This window comes from Trichomycterus rosablanca, chromosome 7 (genome assembly GCF_030014385.1).
Source record: "Trichomycterus rosablanca isolate fTriRos1 chromosome 7, fTriRos1.hap1, whole genome shotgun sequence".
Classification (NCBI taxonomy): Eukaryota; Metazoa; Chordata; class Actinopteri; order Siluriformes; family Trichomycteridae; genus Trichomycterus; species Trichomycterus rosablanca.
Window position 1 is genome coordinate 779,095 of NC_085994.1, and position 21,367 is coordinate 800,461.

General features: G+C 41.4%; 1 protein-coding gene across 1 annotated transcript; it reads right to left on the bottom strand.

Annotated features, from left to right (window-relative positions):
* Window positions 1-1,054: 1,054 nt before the first annotated feature.
* Window positions 1,055-14,117, bottom strand: LOC134318056 (tyrosine-protein kinase ZAP-70). The gene is made up of 12 exons (XM_062998799.1): window positions 13,716-14,117; window positions 11,401-11,561; window positions 10,893-11,031; window positions 9,588-9,669; window positions 7,908-7,930; window positions 7,737-7,776; window positions 7,040-7,244; window positions 6,381-6,587; window positions 3,681-3,873; window positions 3,441-3,581; window positions 1,962-2,074; window positions 1,055-1,536 (listed from the first exon to the last, which is right to left on the bottom strand). The coding sequence occupies exons 1-12, from the start codon at window positions 14,115-14,117 to the stop codon at window positions 1,413-1,415; spliced, it is 1,830 nt and encodes a 609-aa protein (XP_062854869.1). The 3' UTR covers window positions 1,055-1,412.
* Window positions 14,118-21,367: the final 7,250 nt, after the last annotated feature.

Sequence of the window (21,367 nt, forward strand, 5' to 3'; positions counted from 1 at the left end):
AGTGCACTAGATAGGACGCACACTACTTTATAACACACCCTACATAGTGCGACTATACAGGGAGCATGGGTGACAATTGCGATCCAGCCAGTGTTACTTCAGTTAAAACCGAATGCTAAGACAGGTACTGTCCTAAACAAAAGTTTGTGAAACGCTGTGTTTTGTTGCTTTTCTAGGTGAAATATGTTTACCCAGCTCTTTATAGGGAATAAACGTACGCACAAATGTAATATTTAATTCCTATTATTTGCTTAATGTGACATTTTGGAAAGCACAAAGCTCAAAAATGTAAAGGGAAGACTTCATTCAGTTCTTGTCATTTTACACACATCTCGATAAAAATCTTCACTGAAATAAATTGTGTAATTAGTTGAGAACTAAATGACATAAATATCACAGAATCCAAAATCACCAACCAACTGAGGCCTGGATTCATACAATCTATGATTATTACACATTGTGTTATTGTGTTGTTGTTTATTTTTCTTTACTTTTTTGTTCTATGTTCCTGCTGCTGTAATGATACACTTTCCCCAAGAAAATCCATCATTTATCTGTAGATTCAGCCATCCATCCATCCATCTATCCAACCATCAAACCAATGATCCATCCGTTTGTTCATCCATCCATCCAATGATCCATCCATCCATTAAACCAATGATCCCTCCATCCATCAATCAAACCAATGTTGATCCATCCATCAATCAAACCAATGATCCATCCATCCATTAAACCAATGATCCCTCCATCCATCAAACCAATGATCCCTCCATCCATTAAACCAATGATCCATCCATCCATCAAACCAATAATCCCTCCATCCATCAAACCAATGATCCCTCCATCCATCCATCAAATCAATGATCCATCCATCCATCCAACCAATGATCCATCATCCATCCATCCATCTATCCATCCAACCAATGATCCATCCATCCATCCATCCATCCATCCATCCATCCATCTATCCATCCATCCATCCATCTATCCATCCATCCAACCAATGATCCATCCATCCATCCATCCATCAGGTGCTGTTTTTAATGAATAGATGATTTATTATTATGTCCATACATAAAAACACACAAAAACAACATATTAATTCACAGAAAATAATAAAAAAAAGCAAATTTAAAAACAATGAAGATTTCGAGTTCGCCAGAATTCCTAAGACATCCCAACATGGCAAATTCCATAAAAGAAATAAGAGGACACTTTACTAAACTAATTAAAGTCCACAACTAATAAAAATAAAAATAAAACAGCTTTACGACATAAATGTTCATCATAGCTCACAAGTTTGTAAATCAACACGGTGACAAAGTGAGGACCTGAAAGATAATCAAGCATCGTAGCAGAAACAGGATTTAATTTACTGCAATCGTTTGCTCTGATCGACTCTTGTACCCGGCTCAGTCTTCACTCTTCGGTTTTGTTGCGTCTTCACTCGCCTCGGTGGGAGGCTTTTTAGAAATGGAGTAATAGTAGGACCTCATTCTCTCCTCCACTTTAACGAAGTCCAGTCGATCTTCATACCTGGAGAAAATTAAAAAGATCATCACTAAAATAAAAAGTGATTAAAAATGGAAAGGAGCAACAACAGGAAACCAAACAAAAGCTGGAGGCTGAGAGGCGACAGAATAAAAATGATGTTTGCCCTGCGGAGCCACAGCACCAGCTAAGTTTCTTGAAAAGAACGTCAGCATATGAGCCAGCAGAACCAAAAATACCAACAAAGTCCAACACAGCCGGTATTTAAAGGTCTCCCCCAGCTTCGACAAATCAATGCTGATGAGGCGCAGAGACTGCACAGTTAAGGGAAACATCACTCAGTCATCTGTGCCTCCGTGCCCCCTGCCATGCCATTCTGTAACCCTCGGCCCCTGCCGTTCTCTACAGCCGTGAATCACAGTTGGGATGTTATTAACAACAACACTACTGTAACAAATAATCTCACGTACTTGTAAATCCAGCAGTCATTCATCACCTCGTACATGGGATCTGGGCAGTTGGCTGGACACTCCAGACGTTTGCCGCTCTGGAGGAAAGCGGTCACCTCCTGACCCTTCATTTTCTGAAAAGTACAAAACAGGTCAAATGATGCGCCTGTAAGAGATTTGGCTTTAGTTTATAACTTCACTGGCTGCAATAATTTGGTCGTGTTTGCATTCAAAGTTTATTTTATTTTCATGTTTTACTCCGCTTCAACCCGGTCAGGGTGGGTCTATCTAAATCACTATGCGCAATGTGGTAACACACCCTGTACATGATGCCAATCCATTGCAAATGATTTTTACAATTATTTCAACTTTATTTTTAAAATCATTTTGACTTTATTTAAAAAAAACTTTTGACTTTATTTTTAAAATAATTTTAACTTTATTTTTAAATAATTTTGACTTAATTTTTTTACTTTTTTTTGACATTTAAAAAATAATTTTGACTTTATTTTTAAATTATTTCGACTTTATTTTTAAAATAAATTTGAATTTTTTAAATATCATTTTGACTTTAATTAAAAAATCATTTTGACTTCATTTTAAAAATCATTTTGACTTTATTTTTTAAATAATTTTTGACATTATTTTTTAAATAATTTTGACTTAATTTCTAAAATAATTTTGACTTAATTTCTAAAATAATTTTGACTTAATTTCTAAAATAATTTTAACTTGATTTTTAAATTATTTCGACTTTATTTTTAAAATAAATTTGACTTTTTAAAAATATAATTTTGATTTAAATTTTAAAATAATTTTTGACATTATTTAAAAAATAATTTTGACTTCATTTTAAAAAACAATTTTGACATTATTTTTTAAATAATTTTGACTTTATTTCTAAAATAATTTTGACTTTATTTCTAAAATAATTTTGACTTTATTTTTTAAAATAATTTCGACTTTATTTCTAAAATAATTTTGACTTCATTTCTAAAATAATTTTAACTTTATTTTTAAATAATTTCAACTTTATTTCTAAAATAATAAAAACAATTTAGAGTTTATTCCTGAAATCATGAGTTTACGGCTTAATTCAAGCACCCTGTACCAGGTTTAATTTTTATACAGTATTTTACAACAACAGCAGGAAGCTTTTCATGTTTTACCCCCGCTTCATCCCGGTCAGGGTCGGGGTGGGTCAGTTTTCCTCTGAATCACTGGGAGCAGTGCAGTAACGAACCCTGTACATGATGCCAATTCATTACAAATCTCACAGACACAGCCGATCACGTCTGTACGTAGAAGCCCGATAATCCCCAGCGGAAGTGCGCTAGCTTCATTTACATTGCGCCACCCGAGCGCCACAACGACACACTCACAATACCACTGCAAAAAGCCTCTATAGAATATTACAGCGATATTTTACATACAGCTGGACATGTACTGTACATGATTTACCTTAATGTCATGGTGTGACATTCATTTGTTTACGTTTACCTTATAAGGTTTGCCTCCGTACGAAAAGGCCTCCCACATGGTGATTCCGTAGCTCCACACGTCACCTTTACTGGAGAACTTGTGGTAGTTGATGCACTCTGGAGCGTACCACTTCAGAGGCCATTTCCCCAACGTTCGGGCCTGCACACACACACACACACACACACACACACAGGTCATATCATGCTCGTTAAATGTGAATAAACACACACATGCGCCCGGACTGAATTTTCCCCTCACCTTGTAATAGTTGTCGTCGGCGCCGAGAGCTTTGGACAGGCCGAAGTCGCTGATCTTGGCGTAATGCTGGTTGACCAGCAGGACGTTACGAGCGGCCAGATCCCGGTGAACAAAGTTCTTCTCCTCCAGGTACTTCATCCCCAACGAGACCTGGTGCATCAGCTCCACCACGTTCTCCACCGACACCTGATCTCTGATAGAACACACACACACATACACGCATTTGTTAATAAACATGCATTCCTGCATTTCAGACCTGCAACACGTTCCAAAAAAAGTTGGGACGGTAAAACATTTACCACTAATGAAACGTTTGGGCCCCGAGGACAGAGAGCGCGTTTCCGTTATGTTGTCCAGTTCTCATAAACAAACACAGATTCTTGCAAAGTCGTTTTAGCGTGCGTATACTAATGACACACTGACGCTGCTGTGCAGGAGATCGAGGTCCTTTATTTGTGAAACTGATATAACAGGAGAACGCTAACAAATCCTTACAGTTCCTCTTTTTAACACCAGGAGGCGATACTGCTGTAATGTTCTGACTTTATTCTCCAAATAATTTCAATTTTATTCTCAAAATAATTTTAATTTTATTCTCAAAATAATTTTAATTTTATTCTCAAAATACTTGAATTTATTTCTTGAAATAAATTCAGTTTTATTTTCAAAATAATTTCAATTTTATTTTTCAAATAATTTCAATTTTATTCTCAAAATAATTTACATTTTGTTCTTAAAATAATTTACATTTTATTCTCCAAATAATTTAAATTTTATTCTCCAAATAGTTTCAAATTTTATTCTCCAAATAGTTTCAAATTTTATTCTCAAAATAATTTCAATTTTATTCTTAAAATAATTTCAATTTGATTCTCAAAATAATTTCAATTTTATTTTAAAAATAATTTCAATTTTATTCTCAAAATAATTTCAATTTTATTCTTAAAATAATTTCAATTTGATTCTCAAAATAATTTCAATTTTATTTTTAAAATAATTTCAATTTTATTCTCCAAATAATTTCAATTTTATTCTCCAAATAATTTCAGGTTGCCACTGTTGGGCCCTTGAGCAAGGCCCTTAACCCTTAATTGCTTAGACAATAAACTGTCACAGTACTGTAAGTTGCTCTGGATAAAAGCGTCTGTAAATGCTGAAAATTTAAACAGGGCTCTAGACTAACTTTTTGCACTGGTGCGCCTAACTTTTTTTCTTAGGTGCACCAGAACAGAAGTTAGGTGCACCCAAATTTTCAACCGCATCGCATTTAACACCTCCGTTTTACAGGTTCACTTTTTTTTGTATCACTGTCCATATAGGCAGTATTGACTTGTAAATGATTAACTAACAATCTGGTCAACATAAAGTTCTTTATTTGAAGCACAATTCTACAAGAAAGGTATCTTACTGAAAAAGTGTTGGTGCTTAAAGTGCTTCACTGAGGTGAAATTTAAACTCAAGATAAATGAAATAAAAAGAAAATCTAAATTGTTTGTTTGGATTTTAACATCATGTTTTACACTTTGGTTACATTTATGACATGAAACTGTAGTTTATCTTCACACAAGGTTCATCAGTTTAAGTTTATATCGAACACAGTCATGGACAATTTAGTGTCTCCAATTCACCTCAATTGCATGTTTTTGGACTGTGGGAGGAAACCGGAGCTCCCGGAGTAAACCCACGCAGACACGGGGAGAACATGCAAACTCCACACAGAAAGGACCCAGACCGCCCCACCGGGTGATCGAACCCAGGATCTTCTTGCTCTAAGGCGACAGTGCTACCCACTGAGCCGCAAGTGTTTTAAGGGCTGTAAACTGCACATTTCATTTAATGATAAGAATATTATATATGGTTAATGCAGTAATGAGACGCATATTATTGACATAGGCTAGTCAGTTTGCTGCTGATATTTTTAAAGTGCCTTAAAAAAAAGATGAACTGTGTGATGTGAGGTGGTAAAAGTGACCCGGACAGAACGAACACGCTTAACGTGAAATATAAACACCACACGTGAAGTAAATCCAGTTAAACACAGATACATGTGGAGCTGTTAGACTGGGTTTGATGGTTATTTCACACAGATGTTTGTTTGTATCGTGGAACTTTAATGTTTTATCTCTCGAGTCGAGCGCTGAGTAAATCGGTTACATAAGAGTCGCGGTGAAAGCGAAGCGCAAAACTCTTCTCACGTCAGTGAACTAAATAAAACAACAACTGAGACGAACACGTCACGTCTTCTTATCACCGATATTTGATTGATGTTTTTACATAAAAACCAACATCTGTAACAGCAGCACAAACGCTCGCACATATTCTACACACTCCGCCATGATATTACTGCTGATATTACTGATATTACCAAATTGGTCGCACTCTAGAGCCCTGGTAAATGAGGTTAGATTTTTACACGGATCTTGAAGGTGATCAGTTAAAAAAATCAACATTAAATTCTTTTATATGAACACGTGGTAACAGAGGTCTAACCTCGCCCTGGCAGTGAATATCTACAATCTCATTATATTCACATTAACGTTTGCAGTGTTGATCAGATGTTTTAATCAAAGACTCTTTACAGTTTAAGAAAATGAGGGTTAAGGGCCTTGCTCAGGGGCCCAACAGTGGCAGCTAGGCGGTAACCTCATACTGTTTTAGATGCACTTATACAGACCCCGGGGGTTAGAAAGTGTGCCTTACTTTCTGCTGGAGAGGAATTTGTTCAGGGGTCCCGCCGGAGCCATCTCCATCACCAGCATGAGCGCCTCCGCCTCGCACAGGCCGATCATGCGCACTATGTAGGGGTTATCCAGCTGGTGCATGATCTCCGCCTCCCGCATCATCTCGTCCTTCACCGCCTTCTCGTTCTCACTCTTCAGCACCTTGATGGCCACGTCGATGTGCTTGCTGTGAAACAGAATGGCGTGAATTTAACAGCAAAAGCACAGATTTTAATGCCTTTTTCCTCCTCTAGTCATATCCAATTCCCAGATGGTATTTCACCTGTGCTGCTGCAGACCTCCGCTCATGATCGAGGAGGGTCGTGACTAACACACGCCCCCTCCAACACGTGTGCAGCACCGACCGCTTCTTTTCATACGGAGATCCGTATCGCGCACGGAGAGTCATGCACGATCTCCGTTATCCCCCGTCTCTGTGCAGCTCCATCGATCACAATCCCCTCTATCACTCCCACCCTCGGATGAGCCAATCATTGCCCATATAGGCGCCCGGTCTGCTGGTAGCACAGCTGAGACGGGGGGCATTACTGTTTATTACTATAACTTTATTACAAGTTCCACCCACTGTGCGGACTTGAGAATTGTTAAATAGCGACGGCAAACCAAAAACCGACTCACCTTTTCATTTTGTACACGCCCTTCTTCACACATCCAAAATTACCGGATCCCAGCTCCACCTCGTCCACCATCAGCTTGTCCCGCTTGATGAAGAGCGTTTTATCCTTCAGCTCCTTCGGGTCAGCGTACGGGCTGACGAACTCGTCGCTGTCCATGGGCAGAGGCTGTCGATCCATGGGTGCCAGGATCTTGCTCGCTCCAGGAACTGAAAAAATGTATGTCAAATATCGATCTGAGATTAAAAGCACCGCCGGGGGATTTCCACCAAAATGTGCCAACATCCCTGCTGCAGTTTTCTGGCCGGCTGGCTGTTATTATATGGACTTCACTGAGCACACTGGTGACGCACGCTGGACAGTCCACCTGCTTTATCCTGGTCAGGGTTGCGGTGGGTCTGATTAACTGGGCGAAAGGCAGGAAACACCCTGGACTGGTCACCAGTTTATCACATACACACACACATGGCAATTTCAAGTAGCGCCGGTTGACCTGATGGCACCAGAGAACACAGGGATAACATACAAACTTCACACAGAAAAGACTGGGGAATCGAACCCAGGCCCTTCTTGCTGTGAGGCGACTGAGCTACCCACCCACGGCACCATCGTGCCTCCCTAAAAGTGATTTGCTCCCTTAAAACGAAGTAGATCAAAACCTGGGAAACAATGAAAATGAAAATGTACTGACACCTACTGACCTTTAGGCGGCGGTGTGTAGCCATTAGTCCTGGGCGTCCTCTGCAAAAGTAAAAGATATAAAGCATTAAAATACATAAATAAATAAATACATAAATAAATAAACATGCACATTATGATTTAACTGCAGGTCATATTTATAGAAAGATCATAAGAATGTTTTAGATTCGTACCAGTGCTGGAACCGCCGGAGTCTCTGAAGAGAAAAACAGATAAAATCACGAATAAATAAAGTTATAAAACAAGAATAACAGCAGTGATTCAGAACTCTAGTGCTGGCACTTCTCTTCACCTCACAGTTCTGTTCACATTAGGACTCAAATTCATTCAGGGTATCAGGGTAGGAACGAACCCAGGTCCACAGTACCCTGAAGTTACGCCACACCCACATGCTGTGCCACCATTCCACCCAGAGGACTGAAATTTATATCAGTGTCGTTCCGTTAGAAATAATATAGATTATTATATACATGTGAATACAACCAAAATGACATGAATCACTCAAACGAATCATTCTCGACCCGACTGACTCTGTTCAAACGAATCTTTCTCTACATGAACGACTCTGCTCTGACCTCACGTCTTCAACATGAATGACTCCGTTGTAACGAATCATTCTCGACCTGACTCTTTTCAAACAAATCATTCTCGACATGAAAAAGCTCTATTTAAACGAGTCATTATCGACATTAACGACTCTACTCAAACGAATCAATCTCGACTTGAATGACTCTGTTCAAACGAATCATGCTCTGCATAAATGACTCTGTTCAAATGAATCGTTCTCTACATGAATGACTCTTCTCAAACCTCACGTTTTCAACATGAACGATTCTGTTGAAACGAATCATTCTCGACCTGACTGACTCTGTTCAAACGAATTATTCTCCACTTGAGTGACTCTCTTCTAACGAATCATTCTTTACAAGAATGACTTGTAAAGTCATTTAATGATTGTAAAGTCTTGTTTTAATGAATTGTTCTCCACACGAATGACTCAGTTGTAGCGAATCATTCTCAACCTGACTGACTCTTTTCAAACAAATCATTCTCGACATTAATGGCTCTGTTCAAACGAATCGTTCTTGATATAAATGACAGTTTAAACGAATCATTCTTGACATAAATGACTCTTTTCAAACGACTCATTCTCGACCTGACCGACTCTGTTCAAACGAAGCATTCTCCACTTGAGTGACTCTGTTCTAACGAATCATTCTTTACAAAAATGACTTTGTTTTAATGAATTATTCTCGACCTGACTGACTCTGTTTAAATGAATCATTCTTGACAAGAATTACTGTTTTAACAAATTGTTCTCCACACTCTGTTGTAACGAATCATTATCGACATAAGTGAGTGTGTTCAAACGAATCGTTCTTGATGTAAATGACAGTTTAAACAAATCATTCTCGACATAAATGACTCTTTTCAAACGACACATTCTCGACCTGACTGACTCTGTTCCAGCCTATCTATCTATCTATCTATCTATCTATCTATCTATCTATCTATCTATCTATCTATCTATCTATCTATCTATCTATCTATCTATCTATCTATCTATCTATCTATCTATCTATCTATCTATCTATCTATCTATCTATCTATCTATCTATCTAATTCAATTCCAAAGACTTAAACAGAGTCATTAATGTCGAGAATGATTCATTTGAACAGAGTCAATCATGTAAAGAACAATTCGTTTGAACAGGGTTAATTATGTCGAGAACGATTACTTTTTGTTCATATTTAGAGGAACAAAGTGAAAAGACTAGAAGAACATTAAATAACCAAAACAAAAGTGGTGTGTGAACTGGTGTTATACAGGTATAACGGGCGTGGTTTCTTACGGCCTGCGTTGTTCTGGTTGACACAAGGCTCTCGCAGTAACGTCACCAGGCCGTCGGGTTTCATTTTCAGATACTCGACCAGCTACAAGAAGAGAAAAAATACATTTAAGAAATAAAACCACATTTTTATCTTTAGATTCGTGTGCAGCGGTTTGACTGGAACGTTAAGGGTACGTTCACATGAGAAGCGTTTTACTATCTGGATTTTCCTCCCTGTTTCACTTTTAAACTTGTGTTACAGCTCGAGCTTCTGAGAAATGCTGAGAATCAGAATCAGCTTCTCCCAGAGTCTACAGCGGTACCTTGAAACTCAACGTTTGCTGGTTCTGGGAGTGGTGTTGAGTTTTAAAGACGTTGAGTTTCAAGGTATTTTTTTTCTATAAGGATGTTTGGGGAACCTGTTAATGCGTCTATGGTCCCGTGGAGCTAAAATAATGAGGTTGTTTTTGACACTTAAACACTGAAAATAACACAAATATAATATAAACACACTGAAATACAATTACTAACAGTTACACATCAATAAAAATACAATAAAAGCTGCACTTTAGTTTTACTTCTTTATTGTTTCCTGACGCTTCTTAATGGTGGAGATGCTTGATTCCCTTCAGCACCGGCGCATTCACATGAGAAGTGACAAAACCGCTTCTGCGCCGCTGTGCCGGTATTTCCTATGAAGTGTGACGGCGGTGCACAAAGCTTAGCGTGACTTACTGTAGTAAAACAGCGAGTGAGGAATGTGATTAGTGGAGGAACTTATGAGCAGTAATAATGAAGAGAAGTTTAGTGCTCCTGTCTCCTTCTTTTACTACATTAAACCACGTTAAGCTTTATTTTCAACCAGAAGCGTTTTAGACTCTGGGAGAAGCTGATTCTGATTCTCAGCATTTCTCAGAAGCTGGAGCTGTAACACAAGTTTAAAAGTGAAACAGGGAGGAGAATCCAGATAAACACAGATACATGTGGAGCTGTAACCCTGGATCTGACGCTTATTCCACACTGATGCAGGTTCAGATCAGATTCACACGCTGATCAGGTTTTATCGCTCAAGCCGAGTTTAAGGTACAAATTTCTCCATGAAGGGCGTCGAGTTACAGGTACGTGGTTTAATGTAGTAAAAGAAGGAGACAGGAGCACTAAACTTCTCTTCATTATTACTGCTCATAAGTTCCTCCACTAATCACATTCCTCACTCGCTGTTTTACTACAATAAGTCACGCTGAGTTTTGTTCGTACCGCCTGAGTCGCTTTTACCGCCTCTTATCAAACAGTTTGTTTCACTGGAGGAGCTTTGAAAAGGTTCACCTGCCACACGGTGTCGAACTTGGTTCCCTCTGGCATGGAGTATTTGCCGGATTTATCGTGCAGGATCTGATAATGGTACGCAGTTTTCCCGTACATGACCGACAGCGCGAAGGTTCCAGACTCAACACGTTCTCTCACCCTGAGGAAAGAAAAACATCCTGTGTGAAACCACATCGTTGCCATCAAACGCCGACTGTTAAAAACATCTAATAATAATAATAATAATAACAGGTGTCTTTAATTAACGAGAACAGCACGATCGTGACGACGAGTCAATGTAAGAAACTCTGTGTTCTTATTTTATTTGCTTTTTCCACGCTGTCCCAACTTTTTCTGATTTTGGGTTGTACATGCGGTCTATGTACACGTGTTATTGAGCTACTTTGTGTCCTTAAATGATCATAAATACTTTAAATTGTTTCGTAGGTCGTTTTGATCAGACAAACTCCTCCCACCGTCTACAGTACTTTATTATGAAAAGATTCAGCACTGCAGAGGAGGAACCTACAGGAACTTTCCGTCTGGCTGCGACCCCGAGTAGAGGCGTCTTTCGCCCTCCTGGCGCGGGATTTTGCCGTGAAACCAGGACATCTTCTCGTGGGCTGTGGTGGCTATCAGCTTCTCCAGCTGAGGAGCCTGACTGATGATGGCCTGCTCCATGGCTTCACCCTGCACACACACACACACACACACACACGAATCTCAGTATGATTCCTCTCCAAATCCTCCGGCGTTCCAGGACTTTCCCCCTCCAGCTCACATCAAAGAATTTGTTCTGGGTTTAGATCAAAGTGCTGGAACGGGTTTTAAAAAAGAGCTTGACTTTGTGCCCGTCGATCCATTTTCTGTGTGTGTGTCTGTGTGTGTGTGTGTGTGTGTGTGTGTGTTTGGATGTATGTTTTGAATCACTGACCTGCTGAAACATTCAACATGAATTTAAAAACAGAGTTTATGATGCATTTTCCCCAAACCAGGTCCCAAGTAAGAAAGAAGGAGAACAACAGGTCACAGATTTGGTTATTTTAGGCATACCCATGTCTCCTGTCGTGCCCCAAACTATAGAACGTGGTTCATTTAAAGATTCGGTAATGTCTATCGTCATGGTTCGGCACAAACGCTTGTAGGAAGATGAAACATGAAGCTTTTTTCCTGGAGACTTAATACAGCGGATCTCAACCAGGGGGTCACGGTCCACTAGGGGGCCTCAGTGAGCCCAGAAGAGGGTTCATGTGGCATTTTATTTAGGAACAGGAACATCAATAGACTATTGGAATACAGGATAATAATCTATATTATATTATTCATAGCCTTTAGCCGATGCAGTTGTTCATGATCAGATCGGGAGGCTGTGCAAGCTGCCGTGGGTTCGCATTTGGGAATTGGATATGGTTAAATTTGGAAATAAGGGGGGTACTTAGTAACCTCAAGTCGTTAAAAAAAATGCATTTAACGTCTGACGTCACGGTTCGGCACAAACGCTCGTAGGAAGATGAAACATGAAGCTTTTTCCTGGAGACTTAATCCTGCAGTTCTGCAGTTCACTATCCAGGGACAGGAACATCTATAGACATATTGGTGAGATCTTGTGATGTCATAATAATCCATTTTATTTTACTTATAGCCTATGTTGGGTATTTGAGAATGGACAATGGACGGTGACTACGAGCGGTTCCAATGCAGTCGTTGATGCAGATGAGCAAGAACGGCCTATATACGCTTGTTTGCAAACAATACTTGCTAAATGCGTAAGAGTAGCATCACAACCCGTATCAAGGACGTTAAAAGATTGGACACTACAATCACTATTACTGACTGATCGGCGATAGGGGGTCACGTATTACACATCTTTCACCAGGAGGAGTCGCTGTTGAGAAGTGACGAGGGTGACCTGACCTTTTAATAAATGATCCAATCGTTTGTGGGTGAAGGGGTGAACTTTGGGATCTGCACCCGCAGGGATCGTCTGGGAGAGAGTGTGAGGTAAATAAACAATAAATAATTTTTGGAATAAAAAGGTTGGTTTACAGTTTGGTGGACGATAAGTTTACAAATATAGTAGTCGCCGCTTATGCTCGTTGACGTTTATAAGCTCCTCCCCTTTATCTGTGATCCATGGAGATTTTTTTCCTCTCTTACTCAGGAGAGCCACCAAACCCGACTGCGTTTCGCAATACGCCATCTCTGAGGGGGTCACATGGAGCTTAGTATGGTTCTCTGTGTTGGAACCCGCCGCTGGCAGGTGATAAGAAGTGGCTTAGATTGGACACGTGTGGTGATCCGGCGCTTCTCGATTGAATCAGGTGGCTGTGCAAGCAGCAGTGGGGTCGCAATCAAGAATTGGATATGACTAAATTATAAAATAAAGGGGGGAATACAGGGAAAAGAGCTTGTAATGTTTTATATGAGCTTAAACTAAAGAAAACTAAATAGGTACGTTTCAGATGCATTTAGTTTATTTTCCTTATTTTTGTTTGATGTTTAGGGTTGCCAGTGTGATACAGTTTAGCGAAAAACAGTTTTAATAAGGGTTATTAATAAATTATATTAAAATTTGCATGAATTAAAGGTTTTTTAGGTGGAGTCCCATGGAGCTTAGCGTGTCTCTCCGAACGTGATTCGGCTCTGTGTGGGAACCCGACACTGACAGGTGACAAAAAGCGGCGCAGATCGGACACGTGTGGTGATCCGGCGCTTATCGATCGATCCAGGGCTTGTGCATGCAGATCGAGAATTGGATATGACTAAATTCTAAAATAAAGGGGGGAATACAGGGGAAAAGAGCTTGTAATGACAGAAAGGAAGTAGAGTAAATTAGCGTCTCACGTCGAGGTTCCACGTCTGCCGGACGTACTCCTGGAGCATGTTGTCCCTCAGGCTGTCGAAGACGCCGGTTTTGATGGGCGTGTCCGGCGAGCGGTGGCACGGCTTCCTGAGCGAACACACCAGGCCGTCGGCGTCCTTGCTGTAGTACTCGCAGAGCTCGGCCGGGCCGCAGTGCGACTTGCCCCCGGCGATGCAGTACGTGCCGTTCAGCTGCTTCTCCACGGGGTAGTGGTAGAACTCCAGGCTCCACACCACCGACAGCACGTAGCCGCCCAGGCTGCGCAGGCACTGGCGCAGCAGGAACAGGCCGTCGCCCATGCCCGCCAGCTTCAGGTGCTGCTCGGCGTCCGAGCGGCTGATGCTGCCGTAGAAGAAGGGCAGCTCGGCCGCGGGGTCGATCATGGCTGCGGGGGGGGGGCGGAGGACGGGGTTCCAGTCTGAAAAAGAGGCACAAATCAAACAATAAAATATAATGGATATAATGGACAGTCTGAGCTATTAAGGGTTAAGGGCCTTGCTTAAGGGCCCAACAGCAACAACCTGGCAGTGGTGGGCTTGAACCAGCGACCTTCTGATTACGAGTCCAGTACCTTTGTAACATTTTGACTGAAGCAAACAAGCTGTCAGGTTCCGAACAAGTCAAAACCGGCGACAGACTAAACTGGTACAGAGAGGTAGCTTAGCTACTGTACTACTTAAGCCGGGTTGCCAGGTCCAGCAGAAAATGTCAATATTTTAGTTTTTTAGAATTCCGGGTTACATGAGGAGATATTTCCAGATCCAGGGTTACAGCTCCACATGTATCTGTGTTTATCTGGATCTTCCTCCCTGTTTCACTTTTAAACTTGTGTTACAGCTCCAGCTTCTGAGAAATGGTGAGAATCAGAATCAGCTTCTCCCAGAGTCTAAAACGCTTCTGGTTGAAAATAAAGCTTAACGTGGTTTAATGTAGTAAAAGAAGGAGACAGGAGCACTAAACTTCTCTTCATTATTACTGCTCATAAGTTCCTCCACTAATCACATTCCTCACTCGCTGTTTTACGGTGCAAAAGCGGTTTTGTCACTTCTTGTGTGAATGCGCCGGTGCTGAACGGAATACGGTATTCCGACATCAAGCATCTCCACCATTAAGAAGCGTCAGGAAACAATAAAGAATTAAAACTAAAGTGCAGCTTTTATTGTATTTTTATTGATGTGTAACTGTTAGTAATTGTATTTCAGTGTGTTTATATTATATTTGTGTTATTTTCAGTGTTTAAGTGTCAAAAACAACCTCATTATTTTACATGAGACTAAAATATCTGCAGCTCCACGGGACCATGGACGCATTAACAGGTTCTCCAAACATCCTTATGGGGAAAAATACCTCGAAACTCAACGTCTTTAAAACTCAACACCACTCCCAGAACAAACTGACGTCCAGTTTCAAGGTACCGCTGTATATATAGTCAAGCACACGAGAGGAGAATCAGACGACGGCGAGCACGGACTGTTGAGCAGCTGAAGTCTCGTCAGTTCCTCACACATTAAAAAGTAGAAATGAATAGGAATGCTGATGGAACACAGGGGGGAACACGCCCCCGTCCTGACTTTTTTGGAGTCTGTGTTTCTATTTACAAACTAGAATGAAGTTAATCAGTGAAACACTGGAAATCAAATAAAGATCAAAGCGAATGAAACTTGCTGCCTTTCACTAAACGTCCCAACTTTTCCGGAAACGCGGTTTGTAGTTGGTGTTTGTTAGAAACTGCTGATGTAAGATTGTAAGATGTAAGATCTACAGGCGTCTCTAGAGTTTAAACAGAACCTTGAAAAAAACAACCTGTTATTGAGCAACAGATCTGCAGGGGCGGAAAATCCCTTCTGCAGGGGTACGGTCGGAAAAGATCAAACAGAGCAGTTTGTTTGTTTATTTGTTTGTTTGTTTGTTTATTAGGATTGTAAGGTGATGTTTTACACTTTGGTTCCATTCATGACAGGACGGGTAGATATCAAACACCGTCACTGGGACGGAACCCACACAGACACGAGGAGAACATGCAAACTCCACACAGAGAGGAGCCGGACTGCTCTAGCTGGGATCGAACACGGGACCTTCTCGCTGGACAGTGATCAGCTCATGCAAGGGTCTGTGCAGGCTTCTCACTGTGCACAGAGATCATGCTAAAAACAGTACAGGGCCTTCCCCAAACTGTTGGCAGAAGGTTGAGAGCACATATATATATACTGTATATATATATATATATATATATATATATATATATATATGTTTACATTTTCAGCATTTATTGGACACTTTTACCCAAAGTGACTTACAGTACAGTGATAGTATATTGTCCAAGCAATTGAAGGTTAAGGGCCTTGCTCGAGGGCCCAACAGTGGCAACCTGGCAGAGTTGAGTCTTGAACCAGCGATCTTTCGATTACTAGTCCAGTACTTTAACTGGTAGGCTACAACTGCCCAATATATGTATAATTAATACAATACAATAACTATAACTACAGGCGGCTCGGTGGGTAGCACTGTCACCTCACAGCAAGAAGGTCCTGGGTTCGATTCCCAGGTTGGGCGGCCCGGGTCCTTTCTGTGTGGAGTTTGCATGTTCTCCCCGTGTCTGCATGGGTTTCTTCCCACAGTCCAAAAACATGCAGTCAGGTTAATTGGAGACACTGAATTGCCCTATAGGTGAATGTGTGTGTGTGTGTGTGTGTGTATGTGTGTGTGTGTGTGTGTATCTGCCCTGCGATGGACTGGCGCCCCGTCCAGGGTGTTACTGTGTGCCTTGCGCCCATTGAAAACCTTGGATAGGCTCCAGCACTGATATACTAATATATCTTTATAAATATATACAGTATCTACACGTTTATACTGTATATTAATGTATAACACGATCAATAAGTTTATAGGGGCGTCCCAATACTTTTGTCCATATAATGTATAACAGTATATCCTAAAGTCTATGGATAACACCATATATATATATATCCATAGCTTTTAGGATATACTGTTATACACTATATGGACAAAAGTATTGGGACGCCCCCTCTTATCACTGAATTCTTGTGTTTCAGCCACATCAGTTGCTAACAGCTGTAATAAATCAATTCTATAAATGAAATGATATGTTATTAGCTTGGTAGCAACAGTTTAGGGAAGGTCCTCTCCTGTCCCAGCATGACTGAGCTCTATAAAGACATGAAGAAAAGCTCCAGTGTCCTGCACAGAGCCCTGACCTCAGCCCTACTCAACATCTCTGGGATGAACCGGAACACCAACTGATCAGTCAGCGCCCAGCTTTACTAATATAAACACTGTCATCTTGTATAATACTGAATGGGCACAAATTCCCACACAGACATAGTTCAGTATTTTCTAACGTCTAACGTCCAACAGGCTCGCGGTCAGGCGTCCAAGTACTTTCGGCCCCGCTAGTTTCTGACCCACCAGTGGACGAGTGGAACTGGATTAGACCAAATTCCAAAGTCCATGAAACACTTGGTGGCAGCTCAGTGATTAAGGACCTGGGCTAGTAACCTGAAGGTTGCTGGTTCAAGCCCTCCCACCACCACCAAACTGCCATTTTTGGGCCCCTGAGCAAGGCCCCTAACCCTTGACTGCTTAAACTGTAAATGCCTCGTCTCAATGCTGTGAGTGTAAATGGGCAGTTGCAGCCTAGTGGTTAAGGTACTGGACTAGTAATCAGAATGTTGCTGGTTCAAGCCCCACCTCTGCCAGGTTGCCACTGTTGGGCCCTTGAGCAAGGCCCTTAACCCTCAACTGCTTAGACAGTATACCGTCACAGTACTGTAAGTCGTTTTGGATAATCGGCCTCGTCTGAGTGCTGTGAGTGTGAACACAGAAACACACAGAAACACACTCGTCTGTGTGTGAAGGTTCGTGCCCGGCGGTGCGGGTGCAGCCGTGTCGCGCTGCACTACAGTCTGTTGACGTGTCGCATCTGCTGCACTCTCGAAAGAAGCTTCTGGAAGCTCGGTGACGATCCGAGATCATTATCACCGCAACAGGAAGCTAACACACACACACACACACACACACACACACATCCTTTCCCCCATCTGAAGCATCAACGCTCACACACAGGTGTTGCCATTTAATGTTCCTGAACAACACACACACACACACACACACACACACACACATGCATGCTTTGCCCAAAAAACACCACGTACCCACGTACCCTCAGTGATAAACAGCAATAAACCAGTAAAAACAGAGAACAAATGTGAGTAACGACATAGGTAAAACTGTTTCAATTCATCATGACAGAGATGTTCACAAGTCACAAAATACGAGTCCGAGTCAATATAATAAACACTAAATATATATTATAAATGTAGCGTAGAAATAAAGAAATAATCTGTACGTTCAGATAAAAACAACAACAGATTAGCGAGTGTATTTAGCCGTTTTACTTCGTGTCTTTACTTTCCTCCTCATTGTGTAAATGAATGTAATTTCTGTAACAAGAAGGTTCCAGTTAAAAGCTTCAACTGATACGTTTTGTTTTCATTACAGAACAAAAGCGCTCGATAAATCACGGCACAGCGGCCAAAATCCCAAACACAGCAAAAACCATCATAACCGCTGCTTACCTTAGCTTCTGTTCTTCCAGATGCTATTACATTTATAAGCGTGCGTCCCATTAGGAACAGAATCCGTTATTTTGTAAATGTGCTTATAATTAAAAACCTCCAAACTTTGAAAGCCGATCGAGCGTTTCATTACCACGTCATCTGTGTGACGCAAACTGAATTAAATGCAAATAACAGCATTTCTTACTAACAGTTACAATCAGAAGCTCTGATTGGTTCAGAAAGCGTCTTTCAACTATTAGCACAGATTCTGTAGGAGCGTTCCATTCACCCCGGCTGTTCCTGTGAAGTGCACTACGTAGGGTATTCCACCATTTTAAGTGAGATTCTGATCCAAAGGTAACGAGAATGTTCAAATGAAGTGAACGTCAGACTGTGTAGGGAGTAGGGAGCGATGCTTCATCACTACATCGGAAGCTGGACGCAGGTGTAGCCTAGTGGTTAAGTACTGGACTAGTAATCAAAGGTTGTTGGTTCAAGCCCCAATACTGCCAGGTTGCTGCTGTTGGGCCTTTAACCCTCAATTGCTCAGACTGTAAACTGTCACACTAAATACAGAAATGTAAATGGGCGCCCCCTAGCAGGCACAGTCAGCAGTGCAGACAGTGCAGCAGACAAATTCGGCCACTAGTCTGCTGTGTGGGAAAAGACGGGACTATAAAGTGGGCGGGGTCTTCAACTCCGTGTAAGGACCCTGGTTAGTAGGCCTGAGGCGCCTGTACAGAATTGGAGGAACGCGTGATCCACTAATGTACGGGGGGATAAGAAGGGGTCGTTGGAGCGCTCACACGCCGGAGGCAGGGCGTGTCAGGAGAATATACCCTCCTCATACACCATCGGGGTCTCCGGCTGAGGAATAGGAACTGGCTACGACTAAACTGGGAGTAAAAGGGTGAAAAATGCAGAAATAAAACACTAATAAACAGAGACAGAATAAAAGATCGTGTGTTTTTATCTGAATGTAAAATTCTGTGTCGCTGTAAGTGGAAATAAAGCTGCAGCGTCGCGGCGGGTGTTTAGCATGCTAAGCAAACACGCCGGTGTTTCCCTCCCTGTGTTTCAGTGCTGAAGCGTTTAGCATAAATAGTTTCCGCTGTGTGGGAGGTTAAAGGTCACACGCTGCATAAGAAGTGAAATGTTTGTAGTTCAGCATGAGCTGATAAACAAGGTGCTAATAGTTCATTCATTAATTCGAGCGATCGTTCGTTTATTCGTTCGTTTGTTTATTCATTCAATCATTCAATCATTGGTTTGTTTGTTTGTTCGTTCGTTTGTTCATTGATTCGTTCGTTCATTCGTTTATTCATTCGTTCAATCATTCGTTTTTTTGTTTGTTTGTTCATTTATTAGTTCGTTCGTTTGTTCATTCATATGTTCATTCATTCGTTCGTTTGTTCGTTAATTTGTTTGTTTTTTCATTCATACGTTCATTCGTTTGTTCATTCATTAATTCAGTCATTTGTTTGTTTGTTCGTTTGTTCATTTATTTGTTCGTTTGTTCATTCATTTGTTCATTTATTCAGTCAGTCATTTGTTTGTTTGTTTGTTCGTTTATTCAGTCATTTATTGTCTGTGTAACCGCTTCTTTATCCTGGTCAGCGTCTGAGGGAGGGAGTGCTGGAGAACTGCTGCGCTTACTCCCTCTGCTGGCTGATTGGGTGATAACAGATCAGTGCGTGACTCTCCATGCACGATACGGATCTCCGTATGAACCGACCTCATGCAGATAAAAAGAAGCGGTCGGTGCTGCACACGTGTTGGAGGGGTCGTGTGTTAGTCTGGAGTGGAGGTCTGCAGCAGTAGAGGGGAACTGGCTACGACTTTAAAAAAAGAAAGCACCATGGCTGTCCGATCAGGGAATCGAACCCAGGACCTTCTCGCTGTGAGGCGTTCCGAGCCGCCGTGACGCTTTGCTGTCCATTATGGTTAGGTGAGCTCTGTGGTCTGAGGGTCGGAGGTGTTCCCCCCAGTTACACCACAGCTTCCTGGACGCTATCACACACACACACACCTGTGTGAGGTCCTAAAGAGGACGGCGACATGCTGTAGGATGTTTGTAAGCCACATCAGACCACAGCAAAGAGGCCGAACGCGCCCAGCGGAGGAAGAAAAACCAACTGTTTTAACTGGTATACATGCTAACATGCTGTTACGCCAGAAACGTGCCATTAGCATCGACCCGGCCGAGATTTCTAAATCATTTTTAAATCATTTTGCTTTTCTTTGTGTCTTTTTGCGCAGATTTTACTTCTCTCTTCAGGTCCAGCCTCCTCACACTTCTCTTAAAAATGCCCAAACGCAAATAAAAATTTACAGACGAATTACAGACAAAAATCTGTGTTTTTGTCTCGGTTCGAGATCCTTGAAGATGCTGTTACTGCTGCAGAGGGAGTTTTTGTATTTTACACCATGAAGCATCACAGCAGCTACAGATGGATGAACTGCAGGACAGAGATGAGGACTCGAGTCCGAGTCGTAGTGATGAAGCGTCGCTCCCTACTCCCTACACAGTCTGAAGTTCACTTCATTTGAACATTCTCGTTACCTTTGGATTGGAATCTCACTTAAAATGGTGGAATACCCTACGTAGTGCATTTCACAGGAACAACCGGGGTGAATGGAACGCTTCTACAGAATCGGTGCTGATGGTTGTAAGACGCTTTCTGAACCAATCAGAGCTTCTGATTGTAATTGTTAGTAAGAAATGCTGTTATTTGCATTTATTCAGTTTGCGTCACACAGATGACGCGGTAATGAAACGCTCGATCGGCTTTCTAACGACTTCCTGTTTTACTTCACGACCGGGAAAAGTTTGGAGGTTTTTAATTATAAGCACATTTACAAAATAACGGATTCTGTTCCTAATGGGACGCACGCTTATAAATGTAACAGCATCTGGAAGAACAGAAGCTAAGGTAAGCAGCGGTTATGATTGTTTTTGCTGTGTTTGGGATTTTGGTCGCTGTGCCGTGATTTATCGAGCGCTTTTGTTCTGTAATGAAAACAAAACGTATCAGTTGAAGCTTTTAACTGGAACC